This window comes from Engystomops pustulosus, chromosome 1, assembly GCF_040894005.1.
Source record: "Engystomops pustulosus chromosome 1, aEngPut4.maternal, whole genome shotgun sequence".
Taxonomy (NCBI): Eukaryota; Metazoa; Chordata; class Amphibia; order Anura; family Leptodactylidae; genus Engystomops; species Engystomops pustulosus.
The window spans coordinates 224,626,761-224,651,084 of record NC_092411.1 but is presented as its reverse complement, the minus strand read 5'-3'; the positions used below and the strand labels follow the sequence as shown (position 1 = coordinate 224,651,084).

Genomic DNA, 24,324 nt, shown 5'->3' with positions numbered 1-24,324 from the left:
CATACTGTACATGTCTTCTCAAGGCATTTAAGATACATGCTAAGTCTTGCCTCCAAGCCTTATTATCTGTGGTCCTTAGAGAATAAGAAACGTAAAAAGCAATACCTGTTGAAACCTTAAAGGTCAGCTACCTTCAAAATCCTGGCCACTTTCTGAACACTTGTCCTTCTGAGGTTGTTGGGCAGAATGTTTGTCACATATTGTTTCCTTGCTACTGTAGGAATTTTAATGAACTCAATGTTAATGTATATGATAGGCAGCAATTCTAAGAAGATGTCACCTGCAGAACTTATAATGATGCACCTTTCTGTTACCAATATACTGCAACTGGTTTCTCGGGTCCTGACCATAATCATCCCGGATCAACAAGGGATTTGTTATCCGATGTCGTTTCCTTGCAAGACTGCTGTGTTATTCCTATGTATTGCAAGAAAAGGGACCATGTTATTGACAATTTTCCTTGGGCTGTTTCGTCTTCTGAAGGTTAAAAACAAACCACTCTTCATCCGGACAAGAACTCACGTGCACCTGGTTTTGGGAGCAACGTCCTTAATCTTGATTGCGGCTTGTTTCCCATATGTAATACTAGTCCCAACCAACCGTGCATATAACCAGAACCTTAATGGAACTTGTTCATGCTCTGTTCTAAATAGTTTGACTGAAAAGGATCTGGGTGTGAAAATTTTCGACTGGGTATGTGGCGCTGGTGCACTCTACCTAGTTATCATTGCAATGTGCTTTGTAAGCATTAAGATGGTGTTGATTCTCCTGAAGCACCAAAAGACAGTATTTGTGGATGGAACCTTAAGATCCAGGAACAGACAGAGGGACTTTACTATCATTAAGGGTGTTGTTGCCCTCATGATTTGTTATGTTACTTGCAGTACTGTCAGCCTTACCCTAAGGACCCTCTCAGAATTTCGTGTGTTTGACATACAAAGGATATCTGCAGATATTTATAATCTTATTTCTCCTGTGATATTAGGATATCCATACTTTAGGAGATTGCCGTGCATGAGCTGGCATTGTCATAAGCAGAACCAACAGCATGTAATTGCAATTTCCTAGCAATGTACTGAGATTTCTGCATAGAAGAACAAATGCTTAACGTAGTTTATATACTTTCTATGTATGTAAAATGCTGTGCTTGAGTAAGTGTAAAAAGCTGATTGTCGAGTTATATGACTATAGATATGTTACATATCCCCAGCAACAACTACTGGGTTACTGGAGACTGTTAATTATTTATCACTATGAATGCTGTGATTATATGTGGATGTATTTTAGATGTCTATGGCTGTCAAAATGTGTAATACTGTATATATCATGCAGATATTTTATTTGCAAGATTCTTCTAAATATAAAAATGGTGATAATTGCAAATAGATTATCTATTTCTTGGTATATTTCTGAACAACTTTCCACACACTTCTGTGTTAATACGTAAGTGGACAGTTAATTGTCATGCCAAAATACTGTAACGGGGGCTTCAAGTGCAGAGGTCTACACAATAGATTCACATGATATGGTCTCCGAGTTCATTGAGTAATCACGGAAGCATTTTGGAGATGTTACATTTTGCAAAGTGGAAGCCCTGAAAAAATTCACAGCTTAAGTAACTGCCTTTCAAAAAACAAATTGGATGTGATCCGTCTCACCCGGTTGCTTCTTTACAGCGCAAAAGCTTTGAACAAGGTTACAGTGGTTAATGCACTGCCAGTGTGCCGTATGTGGAACTAACCTCAATAATAATTATTGCAGACTTGCATTGGCCTTCATTAACCATTACAGTAAATGGAATATACTGAAACATTAGTATTGTAAGTCAAAAATCCACATTATCTGCCATATTCTTCATCTAAAGTATCACCTCTAGGGACAAATTATTCTCTTATTGACAAAATACAAGCATATTTTGGTGATTTTTACTACAAAAAACATAGTACAAATTTCCATGAATTACAGAAAGATTCCATGGCCCTAACCACCTTCTCAATGTCTCCTGGAGTGGAGCAGTAGCTGGATCTGACTGGGCACTCTGATACTCTGATTACTTGACCTTAATTGGTCAAGATAGATCGTCCTAATTAGCAGGTATTTCCCACTTTATGACTTTATCTCATCCTGCTGATCACGCCAGCCCTGCCCATGTGCAGGCGTAATGTGCAGCAGGCGTCCGGTTGGCCCCAGCTGCATCCAAAATCTCTCTTTGCTGGGCAGTTTAACCCCTTAACTGCCACGATCAAGCGTAATCATAGCCGCTAAGGAGAGAGGCAGAGGTAACAGGATTCCCTCCCGATAGCAGATGAAGACCTCCGTGTCTGCCAATCAGGAGTGTTACTGTCAGGTCAGGATTTTTACAATCGAGTCCAGCTGCATTCAATATAGTCGATATAGAGTCGATATATCAGCATTACAGTAAGAAGTCACAAAAACAGTTTTTTTTTTTTTTTATAGAGCAGTTGTTTTTATGTGGAACTGTATGTAAGCACTCATGTTATATAACTTGCCAAAACATAGACAAATGCATGTAAATCTTTGTATAGGTAGATTTTGAAACTTTTGTAAATGTTGTCAAGTAGATAAATGATGCAAAAGGATAAGATCACGGAGCATTCATGAAAAACCTGTCTGAATAAATAATATATTAGGTATAACGGCCTAAAAGTTTAGAAATACCATACATTACAGTCTAAACATGTAAAATCTGTCATATTGATGCATTCAGGATTGTCTTTTAGTGCCATCTACTGGACGTCATTGGGTAAAGCAAAACAGTGGATTTGTATTTAATAAATGGATTGTAAAGTACACCATTTTTACTTCTATTTTACATATTCGTCTGCTTATATAAAGTAAATGTCCACAATTCATATAAAATCTGTAAACCTTTTATGGGAGTCAAATAAACAATAGGTTCCCTGGATCGTTAGTCATAGATGGATCCTAAACCAACTACAGTTCCTTATGTACCTGTGCATTGGGGCCCGAACGAACCTGTATGAGTAATGTCCATGGGCGCAATGTTAAAAAAAAAAAAAAAAAAAAAAAAAAAAAGCCGAACATTTATTTTACCTAGATATGTGAAGATCTTAGTGCCGGCGCCTCCTTTTGGGTTGCTTTAATGAACCTGGCTTATAAAGAGGTCTTATAGCACATAGAAGCACTGTGAGCAGTTTTGCCAGATAGGGGGACATGTTTGCAGCTAAATGCTCGCAGCAGAGATTAGCAATAGCTCCCAAGTGACATTTTTAAAGAATTTTTTGTGTGTGAAGATTTTCTTACAGTAAATGCAATACAAGTCTCTTCAAGACTTTCAACATGCAAGCCTTATAATCAGAGGTCCTTAGAGAATAGGAAACGTAAAAAGCATCACCTAGGTTAACTTCCTACGAAATCCTGCCACCTCCCCAGAACTGATATAGAAATTTAAAAAAAACCATAAAAATATCGGTCTATAAAAAATATAACTGATTTCCCTGGCTGTGAACCTAATATAGGAAAATACCTGTATTGTTACTTTTTAAACATTTTGACATTTTTTTTGATCCGATATGTATTTTGCAAGATACTGAACTTTTTTTACACCCTTTATATTATGCATATAAATTAATTATACTTTATATTAATTTTATAGAATTAAAATATGCTAAACTATTTGGACCCATAATGAATTCTAATATGTGTAGAGCCACTCTACAATAACCAATTATAATAACCAATTGAGACCCCCCCCCCCATACTGTGTTTAACCCCTACGGGACTCAGCCTATTTTGGCCTTTACGGTGCGGCCTCATTTTTCAAATCTGCCCTGTGTCACTATAAGTGCTTATAGCTTTGGAACAGTATAAGATATCCAGGGGATTTTGAGATTGTTTCCACATGACACATTTTACTTCAAATTAATTTAACTCCTTAACAACTTGGCCTTTTTTAGTTTTTTCACTGAAAATTTTTCACTCACCACCTTCAAAAATCTATAACTTTTTTATTTTTCCACTTAAAGATCTTATTTTCTGCATAACAAATTGCACTTCATAGTGACGGTATATAATATTCCATGCCGTGTACTGGGAAGCTGGAAAAAAATTCCTAATGCAGTGAAAATGGTAAAAAAAAAACATATTTGCGACGTTTTCTTGTGGGCTTGGATTAGGTGCGCCGCAAATGACAGGTCTACTTTATTCTTTGGGTCGGTACAATTACGGGGATATAAAATTTGTATAGGTTTTATAATGTTTTCATACATTTACAAAGATTAAAACCTCCTGTACAAAAATTTTTGGGGGGTTTTGTCATCTTCTGGCGCCAATAACTTTTTCATACTTTGGTGTACAGAGCTGTGGGTGGTGTCATTTTTTGCGACTTTTGATGAAATTTTCATTGCTATAATTTTTAGGACTGTACAACCTTTTGATCACTTTTTATATTTTTCAAAATGGCAAAAAAAGTGCCTTGGGCGCTTGTGAAAAAGCGTTATTATATTTTGATAGATCAGGCATTTTTGGACGCGGCAATACCTAATATGTTTATGGTTTTTACTGTTTATTAATATTTATATCAGTTCTAGGGAGAGGGGGTGATTTGAATTTTTAGATTTTTTTATAATTTTTTTTTTTTTACTTTTTTTATTTTTACTTTTACTATTTTACAGACTCCCTGTGGTACTTTAACCTTAGGTTGTCTGATCGATCCTATCATATACTGCCATACTGCAGTATGGCAGTATATGGGGATTTTCCTCCTCATTCATTACAATGTGCAATTAGCACATTGTAATGAATGGGTTAAAACGAGATAGCTTCAGACCTTCGTGAGACCTGAAGCTGTCATGGAAACGGATCGCCGCTCCCCGTGACATCATCATGGAGCGACGATTGCGGCAATGGGTGCCGCCATCTTTTTTAAGCCGCCCGCAGCATTGCCAGCGCCAATTGACTTGAAAACACCCGCGATCAGTGCTAGCACTGATCGTGTGTGTTACCGGTAAGCCTTTGCTGCAATATGCAGCAAAGACTTACTGGCTAAATTCTCTACTTTTGATGCAGATAGTCATAGCACCCAAATTAATTCATAACTTACATTTCCCAAATGTCTGCTTTATGTGGGCATGGTTTTTTAAGATTCCACATATTTTACTAGAATGTTATAAGGCTCAGAATTTGGGTGCCATTTTTTGGGAAATTTTTGGGAACAATCACCAAAACTCATATTTAGAGGGACCTGCTCAACTTCAAATTGACTGTGAGAGGCCTAAATAATAGCTAGACTTGTAAATGACCCCATTATGGAAACTACACCCCTCAATGTATGAAAACCCACTTTTAAGAAGTTTGTTTAACCCTTAATGTTTTATAGGGGTTAAAACAAAACGGAGGTGCAGTCTACAAATTGTAATATTTTTTGACAATACTTTCATTTTGGGTGGAAAATTAAACATTTGTAATGGATTAAATGAAAAGAGGCTCCACAAAGTTTGATACCCAATTTCTCCCGAGTACACGGATACCCCATATGTGGTGGTAACCTGCTGTATGGGCGCACGGCCGGGCACAGAAGGAAAGGAGGCACCATCCAGAGCAGATTTGCATTGTCACATTGTACCGGCCATAATTTTTTTTGCTTTTTTATTGTGGACCTATAGGGGCTTTTTTTGCCACATGACATGCACTTTTCTGGTACATAATTTCGGAGCATCTATAGCTAATTGGTGAGATTTTATTAACTCTTTTTAGGACCTTTTTTGTGGGTTTTTACCGTACCATAAAAATAGTATATTGTTATTATGCTATGGGTCTCTACGATTACGAAAAGACATCATTTATATGGGGTTTTTTCCCCATTTTTACTGAATAAAAATAAATTTGGCGAAAATGTTAATTTTAGCATCACCGACTTTTATATGCATAACTTTTTAATTTTTTGTCTGACAAATCTGGTTATTGGTTTATTTTTCGCGAGAAGGATTGTTCTTTTTAGTGGTCTTATTTTATCAGTGCAGAACATTTTTTTTATCACTTTTTAAAGTGTATTAATTAAAAATTCTTTTTTTCAGAGCGTTTCATACATTGTTTTTTTTACAGTGTTCACTTCGCGGGTCCAATACGGATTTTGTTTTATTATGCAGATTGTCACGGACGTAGCGATACCAAATATGTGGGGGTTTTGTGTATTTTATTAAATTTTACTGAAAACTAATTTGGAGAAAATCTTGTTCATTTTAGCATCACCATGTTTACATATGTAGAACTTTATTATTTTTCGGCTGACAAATCTGGTTAGGGGCTTATTTTTTGCGAGAAGAGTTGTTCTTTTTAGTTGTCTCATTTAAGAGTGCGTAACATTTTTTTAATCACTTTTTACAGCATTTTTTTTTAAAGGTATTAATTAAAAATCTTTTTTTTCGACCATTTTTTTGTGTTTTTTTCCCCCGGCGTTAACCTGCAGGTCCAGTAACTATTCTGTTTTATTACACGGATTGTTACAGACGGGGCAATACCAAATATGTGGCGACTTTTTTGTGTGTTTGTTTTTTATACTTTAAGTGTTTTTATGGGAAAGTCACATTTTAGGGGCTATATTTTTATGTATTTATTTTTTATTTATTCTTATGTTTAAACTTTAGTCTTTTTAACTTTTATTACTTATACATACTTGAAACAGCAAAGCTCTGATCTGTTCTGCGATCCATAGGAGAAACCCTCATGGTTGACCGCGGCATGTAAGGGGTAAGTGGAGCCGGCTCCGATTGCGAGTGTTAGAGCGTGGTGTCAGCTGTACTAGACAGCTGACAGCCGCTGCTTCTGGTCCCGGTCCGTTCGTGAGCCAGTGCCAGAAGCAGGACGTTATAGCACGTCCCAGTACAGAAAGTATCTACCTGCAGGGACGTACCATAAGGTCCAGGTGTGCGTAGGGGTTAAAGGGGTTTTCCCATGAACACAAGTTAGGCCCTATCCACAGGAGAATAACAGAAGGCTACAGAAAGAATTGGAAAACTTTTTAGATTTTACAATCCTGCAAATATAAAATCACATAAGCTTTGTCGTAGAAAAAAACTTTTGCTGTAGTTATCCTTAGAACAGGTTAAATACCTCGCCTTTCAGGAGAATCTCAGCAGGCTGCAACTGTGAATCCTTAGTACCTCACTTAAACTTATGTAGGATAAGGTGAGAAAGCTTGGGGGTTTGGGCCATTAGTTTACCCTTTATAGAAGTTCCATCTATCCCGGGTAATTGGACTGATAGCTAAAGATCCATCTGGTCATCATTTTTGCTGCTTAGTACCCTTTCTGCTGAAATTCATTGCAATTTCCTAAGTGGATCTCTGGATTCATTTCTAACATTTGAGGCTCTGGGACCATTGTTTGGCCCTTTTTGGTGCAAGTACATAATGACTTCTTTTTGATACTATGATCCTTCTTTTTAGAGCCTCATCTTTAGATTACAGCCTGTCTCTAAAATGTACATTTTCAGAGCAATGTTACCTTTTTGGGGTAATGTTATTCAAGATAAATTTGTAACAGATTTTTCAATGTATATTTCTTAGTATTTCTGCAGTCACAAATGCTTAGACCAGTGCTAGATAACATAAGCACTCCCGCTATCCATTTAACTTATTGTAATTATAATCTTTCCCAATTTTTTATTTATAATAGGACCCACATTAAGAGAGTCCACACTTGAAGAGGTCATCAATGACACAAGGCTAGCACAGAAAACTCTGACATCAGCCTCATCTTCTGAGGTTGCACAGGTGGAGGTGGGATCCTCAATTGCTGGTTCTGGGACACCACTTTAAGGCACTGCTTTGCCACACCCAGAACTACTGATTGCTATCAATCATGGGAGGCCAGGAAAGCTGCAGACAGTGTGGACCCATGTGCAATGGTGGAGCAGGTGGTTATTACACACCTGAAGTGGAGGATCTAGGAGTCTGCATCATACATTTTCCGCTGTGTCCTGGCACAGTATCTAAAGCTGATTCAACCTACAACAATCCCCATAAGCGCAGTAAAGTATTTCCGATGCAGGCCACCAAGGGCTCAGTCATAACCATACACACCAGGGCAGTTACCCCTTTGGCCATTATCATTTAGGCCATACCCCAGCTCTTTGTATTCGTAGGACAAGGTGCCCACACCAGGGCCATTAATTTTCCAGGAAACCACAATGCAGGAGCATTACTTCCCAGATAATTAAGGTTTTACAGAATAATATAACCTTTAAAAGGGTTATAGGGCACAATGTAGACCAAGGCAATTTATGTTTGCGTGGTAGTGGCTCAAGTTTATGTAATCCCAGTTGATTTTGGTAATTGATTAGGGACCTTATGAGCTCCTTGAATAATTTCTATGTATAGCCCAATGGGATGTCATTGAACTCAAAATAAATTCTCGTTGTCTCTTTGAGTAAGGTTAAACTTTAACAGCTTTAAGTTATCGGTCATCAGTGAGAACAGGCCATCAGATGTGAAAAGTGTAACCTGCCATCCTGTTGCAGATTCATGAAGGTGAAAATAGAAGGGTTGTGAACAGGACTTGAGGTTTTCAACCGCCAGGGAAGGATCATGAGTGAAAGGTCATGACTGCAGGCCATTCAAGTTCTTGGAATGCTTATTGTGGAACTAGTCCACTATTTTTAATGTTATTTGAAAAATTTACACAAACCTTCTACAATCAGGGAATGCCAAGTCATACTGTAATTTTCTCCTAATGAGCTTCTCTTTGCATTGCTTAGGGGGTCAGGACCCCATTTAACGACTATCTTTGTCTTACATCTCCATAGCAGACTTACTAGGCTGGGATTCACAGGTTAACCACACTTATGCTAACCTCTGAACAAGGGAACAGTGGTGATGTTTGATCTTGTTGAAGTTTCTCTAACCCCCATGCATGATCTTTGGTGCTCTGACAGAATTACCTATTTCTTTAACAAAAAGTGCTTCTCCCATTTCTTGGGGCAGCCACCTCAAGAAAGCATTTGTTTTTGTTGTTTTTTTTTTTTTGTGTCTACACTGATTCGTAAAGGGATTTGCTTTCTTCGCATGGCTTGGTTTTCACTCTGATATTTATTGTTGGATGCAAGCACTTGTACAAACAGGGGTACATCTCCTAATCATGTCCAGTCAAATGAATTTACCTCTTGTGGACTGCCATGAAAGTCTACTAACATCTACAAGAGCTAATAAATGTTCTGAATACTTCAGTCTATGCAAAATTCTGGTTTTCCAGTTAAATTAGCAAATTTATTATTGGAGGGTATTCAGTGCAATGGGATTGTGGAAATATTGGTTTTATATTAGAAACGGTCCTCCTCATTAACTCACATTTTTGTCCTAAATAAACAATTGATAGCGCCACTGGACAAAAATGCATGTCTGTTGATCAAGCAATTACACACTCCTGTGTCATACACACTCCTACTGCATCTCTCCTAAATGGAGAATGATTACCAGCAGTGATCACGGGTGATTCATTTGATGCAATCAGAGGGTGCCAGGGGATAGCCAGGTTATTCCAATTGCAGAAAAAGCAAATCCACTGTATCCCAGGTGCACGATGCTGAGAAACGCCTTCCACTCTCCTGAACTTGCATACAACCTAAACAAATTGATGATCAAGTAGAATAGTTGATTTTTCCAGAATAAAAGAATTACAAAATTAGCAGCCATAAGAATGTGTAAATGGCACCTGATGCGTTTCAGGCCTTTAGCCATAGATGCAGTATCATGGCTGTATATTTGTGGTGCTTTTATTTTGGATAAATTAAGACAATTCCATGTTTTACTTGAACCGGTGAGTGCTGATCAAAATGTTTGGGTTATTGCAATAATTGTGCCTGTACATTGAATCATATGGAAATAAAAATTAAAAAAAAACTATACAAAAACTTTTTTTTAACATAAAAATATGTAGAAACGAGTCAGACTGCCATTTTTTTTCATTCCCCACCCAATAGAGAGTTAATAAATGTTGTTTATTAAGATTCCCCTAAGATTTACCCTAAAAACACTGAAAAAAAGTCATTTGGAAAAAACAGCAACCCCTCATGTCGACAGAAAAATAAAGTTTTGTCTTCTGGAATGTTTTCAAAAGATGAAAGGGGTATTCTTGGCCTGGATACTGACATTTAATTTTGAGGATCATTTCCCATACATGTAGACATTTGTTTCCATAGGAAGAGAAGGCAGCTGCCCTTCGATACGACCACTTTTGCTGGAGAGATTGTACATAGAAACAAATAGTTTTTGCATAGGAAATGCACAGTAGTTACTGCATCACCTACAACCGTCCTGTGGTAATTAACACCAAATACAGGGGGTCAGGCAGGGTTCAATAGCACATATTTGGCCATCACTGTCAGTGCAGAGGTGGTTGTATCCAAGGACAACCATCTACATTGTTGACAACATGGACACATATATAAGGCAGATGAATTAAATTAAATGTAAATGCCCAGATGGGAATACACTTTTAAGTGCCAAACAGGCTGGATGCTTAATGAGTTAAAAAAATAAATTAAATTGAATATGTGAAAGGGTCTGAAAGTTTTCTGAATATATTACATATACAATTGCATACATCATGTAACATATATTAGCCAGTGTGGCAACACATAAAGAACATTTGCTGTAAGGATGCAAGAGGCAGAAAAATATACAGTGAGCAAGAGAGGTTTATTTCTGTAGACATTGGTGTGTGTTCGTTAGCTCCTGCACTGGTTTCAGTGACAGTAAGTACCAGTTTAATACACTAAAAACAATAAGACGCATTCTTAAATCACATGGCTAAAATTAGCATTTCTATTCCTCTGCCAAATAATATCCAAGTACCAGGTCATATGTTTGTGTTACAGCTTGTACTTCTGGACACTTCAGTTCCACTGCAAATACAAGCCGAAGTGCAGTGTCTGAGAAACTGTTGGCCAATTCCATGATTCCAATGATCATTGCCAGTGCTGTTGATCAGGCAAACTTGGACTCAACACATCATGGACATAGAGACATTACTACTTAATGGCTCGGACATATTAACCATTTACAAGAATCTTTTGCTGACTGCCAGGGTAAAGGTAAAAGTATTCATTATTGTACATATTTATCACTAAACCGATGGACATATCTTTACAGTACATACAATAATTGAAAACTTGCATGCTGTGACAGTAGTATTATGCACTTTAGCAGAACTAGGAGTTTATTATAATTTCTTTGGAGTTACGCTTTTCATATATTCATATAACCAGAGTAAAAATATAAATCCATTGTAAACTCAGTTTAAAAAAAAAAGACACAATCATCATAAACGGAAAGCTCTCCAAAATTATTACTTGTCAATGTTAACTGTATCCTTGTAGGTTTTCTATTTTGACAAAGTTTTTTTTTAGAAAATTGCAGCCAAAAAGAAAACAGATATAAACTTGTTTTACAGTCTATTGGCTTACTTCGATCCGTATGATTTCTATTTTAGTTAACAAGTTCTTTTCACCTCATTGCCTTTTACATGCGACTCTGCCGCCTTCAAGTAAATCTACCACTGACGTAAAGCAAAATTAAACTACAGATACTCACCTATTGACCTCTTCATCCTGATCCTGGCACTGGTAGTCTTTAAGCTTGACACCCAGGGTCTCTGGAAAAAAATTGTTATAAAAAACGGCACTCAGCACTGTTAATTATTCACGCCTCTCGTGTGACGTCACCGCCCTCTCATCACAGGGTGTCAGGCTTAAAGACGACCAGCGCTGGGATCGAGATGAAGAGGACAATAGGCGAGTATCTGTAGTAGATTTTCTTAACTTCTTAGGCATCTTTGTCTGAAGCAGTGCATGTATGGCCACTAAATTTATTGGAACCTCACTACAGCCAATAGGTAGTAATAGGTTTGCCATTCATAGAAGCCCATCAGAATCGCACTCCACATAAGTCTTCACTAGAGAATGGAGAATAGTTACTGTATCAATAGTTATGCGAAGAAAAAAAAAAAACTACTCTGATATTTAAACCTTGACTTATTTGGTAACCATAGCAATAATTTTTAAAACTATTCTTCACATTTCCATGTGTTATGCATATTAATCTTCTTACGATATAGCATGTTCCCATTGATATGTACAGATAGTATTTTTAATTTGTTTAGATATTATTGGAATTGTTGAATTTAAAAACATATGCTATGAGTGCAAAGTTTATGTGTGCGTAGTTGCTCCTCTTTTTATTTTTAAAGCATACTAATTTCTTAGAAGGAACCAAATCACACATTTTCACCTTATGACAGGGTCCCGCAGCCTTTTTACAACAGTTTGCAAAATCTTCTATTATTATTTATAATAATAATTGTTGATAAATGTTTCCTAACGTTTACCAGCAAACTGTATTGAGTCACAGGGGCGTTGTAGCCCCTGATGTCATTATCATCATCTACTCTTCGCTCTACTAGCTTTCTCCCGCCAACATGAGCTGTTTGGAGAACAGGATCAGCTAACGGCTGCATGAGGATGGAAGAGCAAGATCGAGCAGAGAATGACGATTACAGCCACGTACCAGATGCACCATAAACTTTTAGGTACTTTTAAAAGAGAGTGGAAGCAATACTGTTAATTGTAAAAGCAGATTGGGAAATACTTTTAAAAAGGGTAAGGGAACTTGTCATTAGGAGAAATTGCATGCTGACAGTTTCCATTGAAGGGTTTGGCAGTTGTTCAATACTTAAAGGGAATCTATTTTTTCATACATAAGTGTAAATGAACCTATCATCATCAAGTTTCTTATAGCTGTTAGCCAAACCCAAGTGAGGCCAAGCCTTCACATTCTCCCCATCCACATGCACTCCCAGCATGGCAGAGAGTGGAGAAACCCTCTGGCAATACATTATCTCTCAATAACAAAAGAATCAGTTATTTTAAAAAACCAAAACACAGCCAAACCTTCTCAACCACAAAAACTGTTGATTAGCGGAGTTTTGCAAAGAAGTATATGAGCAACTTTACAGCTGTCATGACTATAATGACAGTATCTATAACAAGTAACAATGGGAAACATTTCTGAATTTAAATCATTTGTGATGATAGTGTCAAATTAAAAAAAAAGGAAACATTTCTTCTAAAATGGAATAAATCTGGCAAAATGTCAGAACACTATGTAAGGATATTTATCAAGACACTGCTTTTTCTTGAAGAGTGACAGCCAACTGACTGGATTGTAGCAAATTATGGGAATTGGGAACTATTAAATAATATGTTAAAAGGGATACATAGGCTTATACAAAACAGATTGCATAGAAAATGTCAATATAAGGCAAAGCAGGTGTTAATTTAAAAATGTCAATGCAAAGGGCACAGTGGTGTCAAAAATTCTATACTTGGCTTATTAACACAAATCACAGTTTTGTACTTGCACTAGAAAGTTAATGGCAGCTGTCTCCACATTACAGTATTAGAACGTATTAGATGCTTACATTTCCCTGTAACAACCTGATCATAGTATCAGCACCGCAGTGCTGTCTAAGTACCTGATTTTTAGAGCTCCACTTTCATTTACAAAAATGCTACTTTAAAAAGAACACAACATATGGACTCCAGGAGGCCGAGTATCAAGATCGCGGCCCATATCATGTGAACTAGTGTAAGATCCTATCCTGCAGAATCTCCACCAAGAGGTCATAGTATATGTAAATAAAAATACATTAGTGTGTTGTAAGAAATGCTCAACATACCTGACGGACTACCATAATGTAATCATAGCTACTTTACATATTACAGATTACAAGTTTACTTCGGCTCCCAAATATTAGAGATCAGAATATAAAATGGTGACAGATTATTATCCAAATTCTGAAGAGACAGAATGATATATTTCTATGAATATTCCTTCAATGTACTGCTTAAAGTAATTGATTTAGTAAAACAAGTTTTTTTACACATTTGGACAAAACAAAATGAATAAAAATAATATTTAAAAAATCCAATAGTTTTTCAATACTTGATTCCATAAAAAATGTTTCTGCTTTTCCGTGATGCGATCCAATCTTTAGTGGTAAAGATACATAAACTGCACGGAGCCGTCATGTGGCAGTCACCACCAATGCTCCTAGATATGCTTAGGGCATGGTAGCAAAATATAATTTCATTGAATAAAAAGTATTTTACATTCATGATCTCTAATATATAAAAAGAAAAAAAGGTTAAAAAAAAGCACATGATTCTGCAGGTATGGACATTAACACTACTATCCTGAAATTGGAACATAAAAGGAAGCATAAACATCTCAATCAAAAGATACAATAATTGTAGTTGTGACCGTGATAGAAGGCCTGTATATGCCACTATGCAAAGCCGGCCATCACACAGTTTTATCAAGCTTTTTAGTTATATTAGTATATGAAATAAAACAAAGAAATTAGCGGTGTTAATGGCAAAACAATTGTTAGCCACAAGAACCATTGTATCAAACACACAAAGTGCATAAAACATAGTAATACTACAAACATGGCTAAATGTGTCAAACAAATGGTCCTAGCTCCATAGTTGTGTATTTACATATTTGTCTGAGGGATTCAGACTGCACAGTGCACAATCCAGTCTTTGTCTTACTTGGTCATCTGAAAGGTTTCTGAAAATACAAGTTCTGTTGACTTCAAATGACAGATGACATAGTGTTGCACCATATAAAACTTGGCTAGCTTGTCATGATGAAATTCAAATGTTCAGCTTTAGAAAACATTCATTTGACGCTCTTAGTTGGGGTTTCAGATTCGGTCGACTGTCTTTCGTCAGTCCATGCCTTCCTGGTATTTGTCAGTGCCAGGGTTTTTTCCTTGTCAACAACAACATAATCCACCTTTTCTTCTGCTGCACTGCTACCAGACCCCGTGCTCTTCTTCTACAAAAGCAAGGAAAGCATTAGCCTCGGTCAACGGGGAAACCAAGCTTACTCCCAAGTAAAAAACGGCTTTGTTTAGTTTCAATACAAGAATAAAAACAAGATAACATGTTGCATTACATAGCCAGTATTAACAGTATGTAATACAGAGGATGAAGGACAGTAGATATATGTAAATTTTACACAATAGGACTAGACAGTTCACCAGCAACATAAAGAAATCACATGAGAAAATGGCTTTCTTTAACCCCTTCGCGCACCAGGATGTACTAGTACTTTATTATTCCCGGCTGTGAAAACTAACGGAAAATAGCACAAGAATCGCCACTTTTTCGCCAGATTTTTTGTTTTTTAAATCTACTAAAACCTATATAGATTTGATATCCCTGTGATCATTTCGACCCAAAAAATAAAGAAGTGTCATTTGGATCACAGACTGCAAGACGTAAAAACAGAGCCCACAAGAATACGCTGCAAATGTGAATGGTTTGTCAATTTCATCGCATTTGGATTTTTTCCCCTGCTTTCCAGTACATTACATGGAATATTAAATGGCGACATTTGCCCCACAGATAACAAAGCATCACACCTCGGTCGACGTAAAAGTAAAAAAGTTATCAAAATAAAGTTCTATGGGACACTTCAGTCATTGATTAAAAGGAGAAGTACTTGGTAGTACTCCCAGGAAGCCGCTCAAGAAAAGATGATACCCTTGGGGTGTTAATCCCACCTCCCCAAGCTTATACCTTTTCTACACCAGTAATATTGTCTTTTCTCTCATTTTTATTGTGATTTTCACCAGTAAAACTATAGTGCAATTTCTATTTGTGTACATGTACTTTGCATTAATGCCCTTATTTGAGTTGATGCATGTATATTAGGCTGGGGAGAGGGAAACACCGGGTTAAGGCCTAGTATTGTGCCCAATCTGGTATAGTTGTATTTTAAAGGTAACATTATGCTACGTTTTTAAAATGTTTATTTGTATTTTAACCTATGGTGTTTTTTATTTGAAAATTGATGTACAATAAAGATATGTATTCTTTAGGAGTTCGCTTTTATGGTCCCCGATTTTCTTTCCAGTACAGTGTACTCTGTGCTTGTTTGAAAGAGCTCTAGTTATTTATCTAAAGTGGTGCCAGTCCAGTCCATGTTTGTATAACAAGGGCCAGTACTAGTTGTCACAGGGTGGAACAGAAAGAAAAGAAACACGTGTGCACTAGCAGGCATGACCACATAACTGGTGCTCATGAAAAGTACATTTTATTAAAACAAAAGGCAGATTGCTGGTGCACAAGAGGATTTTGGGTAAAATGCTTATAGGTCACCTAGCACAGAGTTATATTTTGTTAAAACGTTATGTAACTTAGAAATGTAATTTCACATACTTTTCTTGGAGGTGTTGACTTGCCAGAGTCCAAGTCCAAATCTAGATATTCTACTTGTTTGTCACCTTTCGGTTTCACCATGGGGCTGTTCCCTCCATCCAGGCTGTTGCTCTCAAATATGCACTATAAATGCAAAATAACATTTTAAAAGGTTATATTCTTTATTCAAGCTTGGACATTGTCTTACGCATAGGTTGAATATTAGTGGCAAGTGATAATGTGACAATACAAAATTGCAGAAGAATCAGACAGGATGAAATAAAAAAAACTTAAAAGGGGTTGTCCAGCTAGAAAAAAAAAATTAGCAGGTAGGCTGGTGAGGGCTCTTTGAAAAAATAAAAAAAATAAAGCTTTACTCACCTCCTCCAGGAGCCTCCTCCTGAGGAGCTTTATTTTATTAAAGAGCCCTCCCCAGCCCTTCTGCAAATTTTGTCTAATAGTCTGTTTGATGTTGCTCCAATCAGTATGGCCACCTTTCCCTTGACTTTCTTCAATCAGTTTTCAATCATGTTGACATTTCACCAAAGTCATCTGCACTTTAAAGTGCTATCCCGATGTAAAAAGTGTTGTTTGTTTCTAAGCAGGTAACATAATATCAATTCCTAACAATTCCTAACAGTTTGAGTACACTCAGTGGGCTGTGTGCTCGCCTGGACCAGATCTCGGTCAAGCATAGGTCCAGGTGGAGGAGGGGTGAGTGCGGTGACACAGCACAATGACGGGTAGCTATTGTGGCTGTAATCTGGCCACAATTCTGTCCGTCTAAATGAGCCCTTGGTGACATTCTTTGCATTTCTGGCAGCACAACATATAGAGTATAAATCCTGAAAATCCAGATTATACATACTGGGCCATCTGTGGGTAGATTGGGATTCATAGGCACATAGTTTTCTTCACTGTCCTGTGAGTCACTGCTGGAAGCTGTGCTATGAACAGAGTCCGGTCTGGGAGGCATGGGAAACCTGGAGGAACTGAAACACAACACATGTAGAATTGGAACACAACACTTGTTATGTTATGTCTTTATAGGCTATTCGGAGGGGAATTTATTACCATACAATATTTCAGTTACTTTTGCTAGAGACTGTGTTGACTTGATAGAAGTTATGAACTTTAAAAGAGTTGGCACACTATGGAGTCAGTTGTGAGATGTTGCTCAGGTGTGCTGGCTGTTAGGTAAGCCGGATTCAACATATGTTACTCCAGGAGTGGTAGGGTTTGGGGTGAAAGAGGGAAATACCAAAAAAAGAGAGAAGGCAGGGGGCGTTATAAAGCATTGGGTTCACTGCAATGTGAGATCTCTCAAAAAAAACCCTAGCGTCTGCTGTGGTAATAAACTAGTAGCCTGCTACTGTAGTTACTCAGAGCAGAGGGGAGGAACTGTGCAGCAGTAAGAGGAGTTCCCCAAGCATTTTAATTAGGTTTTTATTCTTAAATTTTTCAAAACATTTAAAAGTTGCGGCACTATTTTAACTAAAGTTTTTTAGACTCACAAGGAGACTTTGCAGTACATAAGTACTACAAGGCCATTATAGAAGCCATTATAGCCAAAATATAAAACATATTGCACTGCTAGCAAAGGCTGCCTGGCAATCTATTAGAAAACACCACTATAGTGTAATAATACACATACACCGATGGCTGACCATGAGGTATTTATTGGGCACCATTCACCATGTATTCACCAGCTGTTGGGTGGTTAAACAGCCTGCTGTGGCTGCTACTTAACAAGGTCTGCAGATTTGCATGGTCAACCCTACTGAGAGATGTCCTTTAACCCCACAGCACAATAAGAAGTCTTGTTGCGCCTGGGGGAGTATGAAGAGGGCTCACGGGCTGAGCCCTCTTCATACTAACCGGGCGTTTGCTTCACAATGACAGGCGCCGTCATTTTGGCTCTGATCGCCGCTCCCCGTGACGTCATCGGGGAGCGGAGATCTGTTGCCATGATAGCCTCGGGTCACACAAAGATCCGATGCTATCATGATCTAGGCTATTACAATGTGCAATTTGCACATTATAATAGATGGTGTGCAAAATCCCTGTAGTATACTGTAGTATGGCAGTATATGGTAGGATCAATCAGACAAGCTAGGGTTAAAGTTCCCCAGGGAGTCTAAAAAATAGTAAAACAAATAAATTTAAAAAAGTTTTTAAAAATTATATTAAAAAAACCCTAAAATTCAAATAACCCCCCTTTCCCTAGAAGTCATATAAATATAAATAAACAGTAAAAATCATAAAACACATTAGGTATCATCGCGTCCGAAAATGCCAGATCAAAATATAATAACGGTTTTTCACTTCGTTTAACCCCGTAAATAAAAATAGAGCCCAAAGTCGCAAATGGCATTTTTTTGCCATTTTGAAAAATATAAAAAAATTCTATAAAAAGCGATCAAAAGGTCGTACAGTCCGAAAAATAGAAGCATTGAAAACGTCATCAAAATTCGCAAAAAATGACACTACCCACAACTCCGTACAACAAAGTATGAAAAAGTTATTAGCGCTAGAAGACGGCAAAATGAAGAATATTTTTGGGGTACAGGTTTTAATTTTTGTAAATGTATGAAAACACAAAACCTATATAAATTTGTTATCCCCGTGATCGTATTGACCCAATGAATGAAGTAGACATGTCATTTGGGGCACACAGTGAAAGTTGTAAAATCCAAGCCCACAAGAAATGGCTCAAATGTGTTTTTAAATCATTTTCACTGCATTTAGAATTTTTTTTTCCGGTTTCCCAGTATACGGCATAGAATATTGAATACCAAAAACGAAAAAGGGCCTGGTCCTTAAGGGGTTAAAGGCCAACCATCCCCACTTTCAATATTAATTGACAAAACATAATTAGAGTTAAGAAATCAATACATACTCTCGTGTAAAGCTTCTGGTTACGGGAGAGCGAACAGGTAACTCCACCCAATCAGGGACTGGCTTTATTTCCAGTGGCGCTGGTTTAACTATATAAAGAAGAACACAAAAACATGACAATGGTTTTGACGTACACCAAAATGAAAATACAGAAAACTCATTGTAATAAAAGAGATCCAAAACTCCGAAATTAATGTTCTTCTGAATGTACTGTCCAATAGTTAACCCAATATCCGAATATTACTGAACAGTTTTGTTTCTCTTTAACTCTTAAATCTATTTCGGTATCAATATGGAAGAACCTGGTAACAACAGATTATTTCCCAAATGAAACAACACTTTTTACAAGAATCCTGATTCTTCATTTAAAAAACACTAACATATGGTCATGGTCATTTAAACACACAAGTGGGCCCAGTACAAATGTTCCCCAGGAGAAAAATCCATACAGGATAAGGGTAGTAGTAGTACTGTGCACTACATAAGTATGATCAGTAGTACAATGCTGTGCCCATATGTTAGGAATTCAGTTTCTTTCACACAAATCTATCCTATGCTTGGGCAAGAAACTGGGCATAGTACACATTCTGCTGGAGAGGTGGAGGTGTGATCACTCCTGACTCCTCCCCTCTCGACAGGGAGTTGCGCTGCTGGGCCGGTTAAAGATATAGCATTTTTTTTTATTTACATGATTGTGTGCTCACCGTTCCATGCACAATGCACTAGTACGATGGGCATATGCTAGCTGCCATCTCTACAGTGTGCTTTTGGCTGCCATATACAGTTGTCGGTAAGGGGCCTCGAATAGTCGTACTGTGACAATATGTGCAAGGTTAAAGTAGTAGTACTGTGCAGTGCCCATATATAATGCCGGGTCACAGCAGTTGTGCAGATAATGTATATGCAGTATAGTAGTAGTAAACTCAAATACCGTATTTTTTGGACTATAAGACGCTTCTTACTATAGGACGCACCGCAGATTTAGATTGAAAATAAAATAAAAATATATTTTACTCCAATTAAAATATCCCTATTGGTCGCACTAAAGCACAGCACACACAGCTCTGCTTCATCCATACAGTTACACACACACAGCTCTGCTTCATCCATACAGTTACACACACACAGCCCTGCTTCATCCATACAGTTACACACACACAGCCCTGCTTCATCCATACAGTTACACACACACAGCCCTGCTTCATCCATACAGTTACACACACACACAGCCCTGCTTCATCCATACAGTTACACACACACAGCTCTGCTTCATCCGCAGAGTTACACACACACACTGCTCTGCATCATTCATACAGTTACACACACACTGCTCTGCATCATTCATACAGTTACACACACACTGCTCTGCATCATTCATACAGTTACACACACACACACACACTGCTCTGCATCATTCATACAGTTACACACACACACACACACACACACTGCTCTGCATCATTCATACAGTTACACACACACTGCTCTGCATCATTCATACAGTTACACACACACACACACTGCTCTGCATCATTCATACAATTACACACACACTGCTCTGCATCATCCATACAGTTACACACACACTGCTCTGCATCATCCATACAGTTACAAACATCTGACATCACCGCAGGTCCTGTAAGACACCCAGGAAAGGGGAGAGCAGGGTGGAGGCTCTCCTCTCTGGGAGATCGTGTGCAGGTCTATATCAAGACATTACCTGATCTCCATTACAGCGGTCAGGAGGGTCTGACAGTGCTGGATTCTCTTGACCTTCGGTCTACAAGACGCAGGCACCTTTTAGCAAGATTTTTTCTTGCTAAAAAGTGCGTCTTATAATCCAAAAAATATGGTACTTGGATCTGAGCTGAAGCCATTTCAAACCTAAGTATTATATATTTTACCGTGTTCAAGGCTTTATAGACAGACATAATTAAGTAATGACATAATGAACCTTGAGATCAAGAAGATTTTGCCCTTCATACAATAGAAGTTTAGTCTGCATTGCTTTAGACTAGGGATGCAAAACTTTTTGGGACTAAAACATCACACTGACAGACAAGAGCCATTACTTGAATTGTATTCCTATAAATATATAAAGAAATAAGACTATTTTTATTTTATGTTTGTTATGGAAAAGATTAAGCAGTTGACAAACTTTATAAAACTTCATTGGAGTGAGTTGCATTCAAGCAAAACCTTCACTCCACCACATCTATTAAACATCTACTAAACAGACAAAATCACTGCACCAATACAATACTATAAATTGCATTAAAAAAAAATCCAAAGTGAACTATTATTGCCTTTACGTGAACATATCAAACAGTAAACAAAAAAAAAAAAAAAAAAAATGTAGTAGGAGTCTATATTTCTGCCCAATATATTGTCATATGAGAACAAGGAAATAAATACACTTTTAGGAAATTAAAAATAAAAGTCTAAATTTTAAATCCAATCATCTTTCGCCACAGCCATGGGATCTAAGGTCTTACCATGCACCATCTATGTGCAGTCCTAGACAGATGTGCATAACAGTTTAATACAGGACAAGGTGGAGAACTAAATACATACCCTTTTTTCTTCTGGGAAATTCACCTATGGTTTGTGAATCAGTTCGCTCTAAACCGTGAGGTTTAGGTCTTAAAATTTTAGGGCTTTGACCTAATTGGCAAAAAGAAGACTCTCTTAATAAAACAGTTGTCTGGAAAAAGAAAATAAGAGGAGGAACAAAAAGTTCTGCATGAAAAGCAGCGGAATCCAGGCACAGCAGGGTTAAATCAGCAAAAGCAACCCTGTCCACATGAGTTGCTTTCATGCTAAAAGTGGAAGCACCAAAACGAAAAATATTGCCACATGCCAGAAGCTTTCTGAAGCCAGCACAACACAGGAATACAGAAAAAAGTCACTGCCCTATTCCCAAGCCCCGAATCCACTCTTCATAAGCAAATACTCACCTAAGAGCACCTGATAAATCATATGTATGGCACCACATCAGCAGAAAACATCTGCTCGGGTGCCTCTAACACTCTCCCTGAGAAACTACATCATGTAATATATTGGACTAAAAATTTAAAACATTCAATTCAATAAAATTCTAGAGTTGGTAAATTTTCAGATAAATTTAAAACAGTTGATTTTTTCACTGAAATCTTGGCATAAAATCTATAGTATAGGCAAATATGGAGCACTTTCATGCTGGAGACAAACAGTAAGTGGGATTTATCACATTCTTTCCTCCATTTTTGCACTTTTTTTTTTTAGATTTTTATTAGAGTAGTTGGAGTAGTTTTCTTGTGTTGCACCCAATTTATCTGTGAAGTCCAGGGCTGTGGAGTTGGTTAGCCAAAACAACCGACTCCGATCTATTTTGACTCCAAAGTCACATTTTCCTGGCCCCTCTGGCAGTTCTATAGTAACAGCAGAAGAGCCTCACTCCTGAGCATGTACATAAAGTGCAGTACATATTCATCTCAACTAAAAAGGGGATCAGGGGCGCACAACCTATACCCACATGTGGCCTGTCAAGCCATGAGTTATGGTCTTCACGCTGCTGACACGCAGTGTCCAATGAGAGCTTTCATAACAGATGTAACATAACTGATGAAAACATTCATTGGTGCAGGAGGCCGTGTGGCGATTAATGCAGCCGAGAAGTTCTCACGGTTCCTGGGTCTTTTGCTGCCACTTCGTTCTATGCAATGACTCCCGACACTGGTTGCGTCAAGGTGAGGACCCAGAGCAGAGCGCTCGCAGGAGAGGACCCAGGAGTGGCAAGTACTTGTCAGCTGTTCTGAACTGCTCCCAAGTCTTCTCCGGGTCCTATTGAAGTGGCGAATGGTGGAGAGAAGAATCTACAGTGTGCTGCAGGGAGCAGAAGAGGATCTAGGATTTTTCTTTTTGCCTACAATGTGGTCTATAGAGTGTAATTATCTTCTACATGGTCTCTATTATTAGAATTATTTGTATGCTCTGGGGTCTGTACTATTATTGCCTGCACTGAATGCAGTATTTGGTTGCTGGGGTGGTATTTATTGCTGTACTGTGTACATCTATAATTTCTGGAGGAGCAGGGGTATTTTGTGATATATATCTGTTGGCGCACCTGAGTTGCTGGTTACTGATGTTGCTCCTTAAAGTTGAGCAGTGTGGCAATATGACCCAATATGGACCAATAAATGTTGCTCACTCCTGGTCTAAATAAAATAAATTATAAAATTACTAAATTTTCTTTTAAAATGTGTAATCTATTCCTGGATTTACATTTTTTAATTTATTATACATTTGTGGTATAGGAGTTGGTCCATTTTCTCATGACTCCAACATGACGCCAAAATAGTCACCGTCTCCACAGCCCTGGTGGAAGTCACTTTTTTTTTTCTTCACAAATAAACGCCATTCTCCTGCTGATTAGAAAGGATGGCTCAAAAAATAGTTACAAAAGTTTGTTGCTACATTGACGGCAGATTTAGGGCAGTTTTTGTGGTAAAAAGCAGGACCAGATTGAGCAGGCAAGTCGTATATATTATTAATTTATATTCCTTTTAAAATGGAAGAGTTCCTTGACTTAGAGCTGTACATTCTTTTTTTCATTTTCTGTTTAGAAGATGGGAACAACTGATCTAACGGGTGACAAGTGTTGGACCCCCAATCCAACCCCATCATCTGATACTGAGGACCTACTTAATGGATACATTATGAATATATGTAGCCTATATTACCCCGTTTATAAAAATGTATGCTTTTCACACATCTCAGGCTCCACTTAAGGCTACATTCACACTGCCGTTGCCCGCTGTACCGTAGCACGGTGGGCAATGGCAGCGCGCGGGGAGAGGTGGTGAGCGCTGCTCACCCCTGCCCCTTTCCATAGGGATGTATGGCGTACGTCCTATCTTTTTCCTCTGAGTACGGAGCGGTATGGTGCTCCCGTAGGGCACTGTGCGCCCATTGCCGTCTATGGGGGACGTATATCGGCCGTATATACGTCCCCCTTGCGGCAGTGTGAATTTAGCGCAAGTCTAAATGCTCAGTTTGACAGACTGCTAGTCAAGTTAGGGATAAGATTACAGCTTTCCACAGAAGTCAAGGAGCTCGTTCCCCACAGCACTTCATTATAACGCCCTCCATGGTTCCTTTGAAAGAATCAGGAATCATTATAGAGCAGAATCTACCATTTTC

The 24,324-nt window shown here is 37.9% G+C and overlaps 1 protein-coding gene across 7 annotated transcripts in view; it reads right to left on the bottom strand.

Moving 5' to 3' along the window:
• Positions 1 to 10,656: 10,656 nt before the first annotated feature.
• The window catches only part of GAB1 (GRB2 associated binding protein 1), a 77,695-nt gene continuing 64,027 nt past the window's right edge, over positions 10,657 to 24,324 (bottom strand). For 4 of the 7 annotated variants that reach the window (XM_072119746.1, XM_072119760.1, XM_072119728.1 and 1 more), the window contains 5 exons: positions 21,718 to 21,807; positions 19,145 to 19,232; positions 17,114 to 17,237; positions 16,267 to 16,389; positions 10,657 to 14,878 (listed from right to left, as the gene is read on the bottom strand). In XM_072119746.1, coding sequence (XP_071975847.1) covers positions 14,720 to 14,878; positions 16,267 to 16,389; positions 17,114 to 17,237; positions 19,145 to 19,232; positions 21,718 to 21,807 — 584 coding nt within the window. In that variant the 3' untranslated portion in view covers positions 10,657 to 14,719. The remainder of the gene's footprint in view (positions 14,879 to 16,266; positions 16,390 to 17,113; positions 17,238 to 19,144; positions 19,233 to 21,717; positions 21,808 to 24,324) is intronic. The other 3 variants (XM_072119777.1, XM_072119753.1, XM_072119769.1) reach the window with 1 other exon arrangement.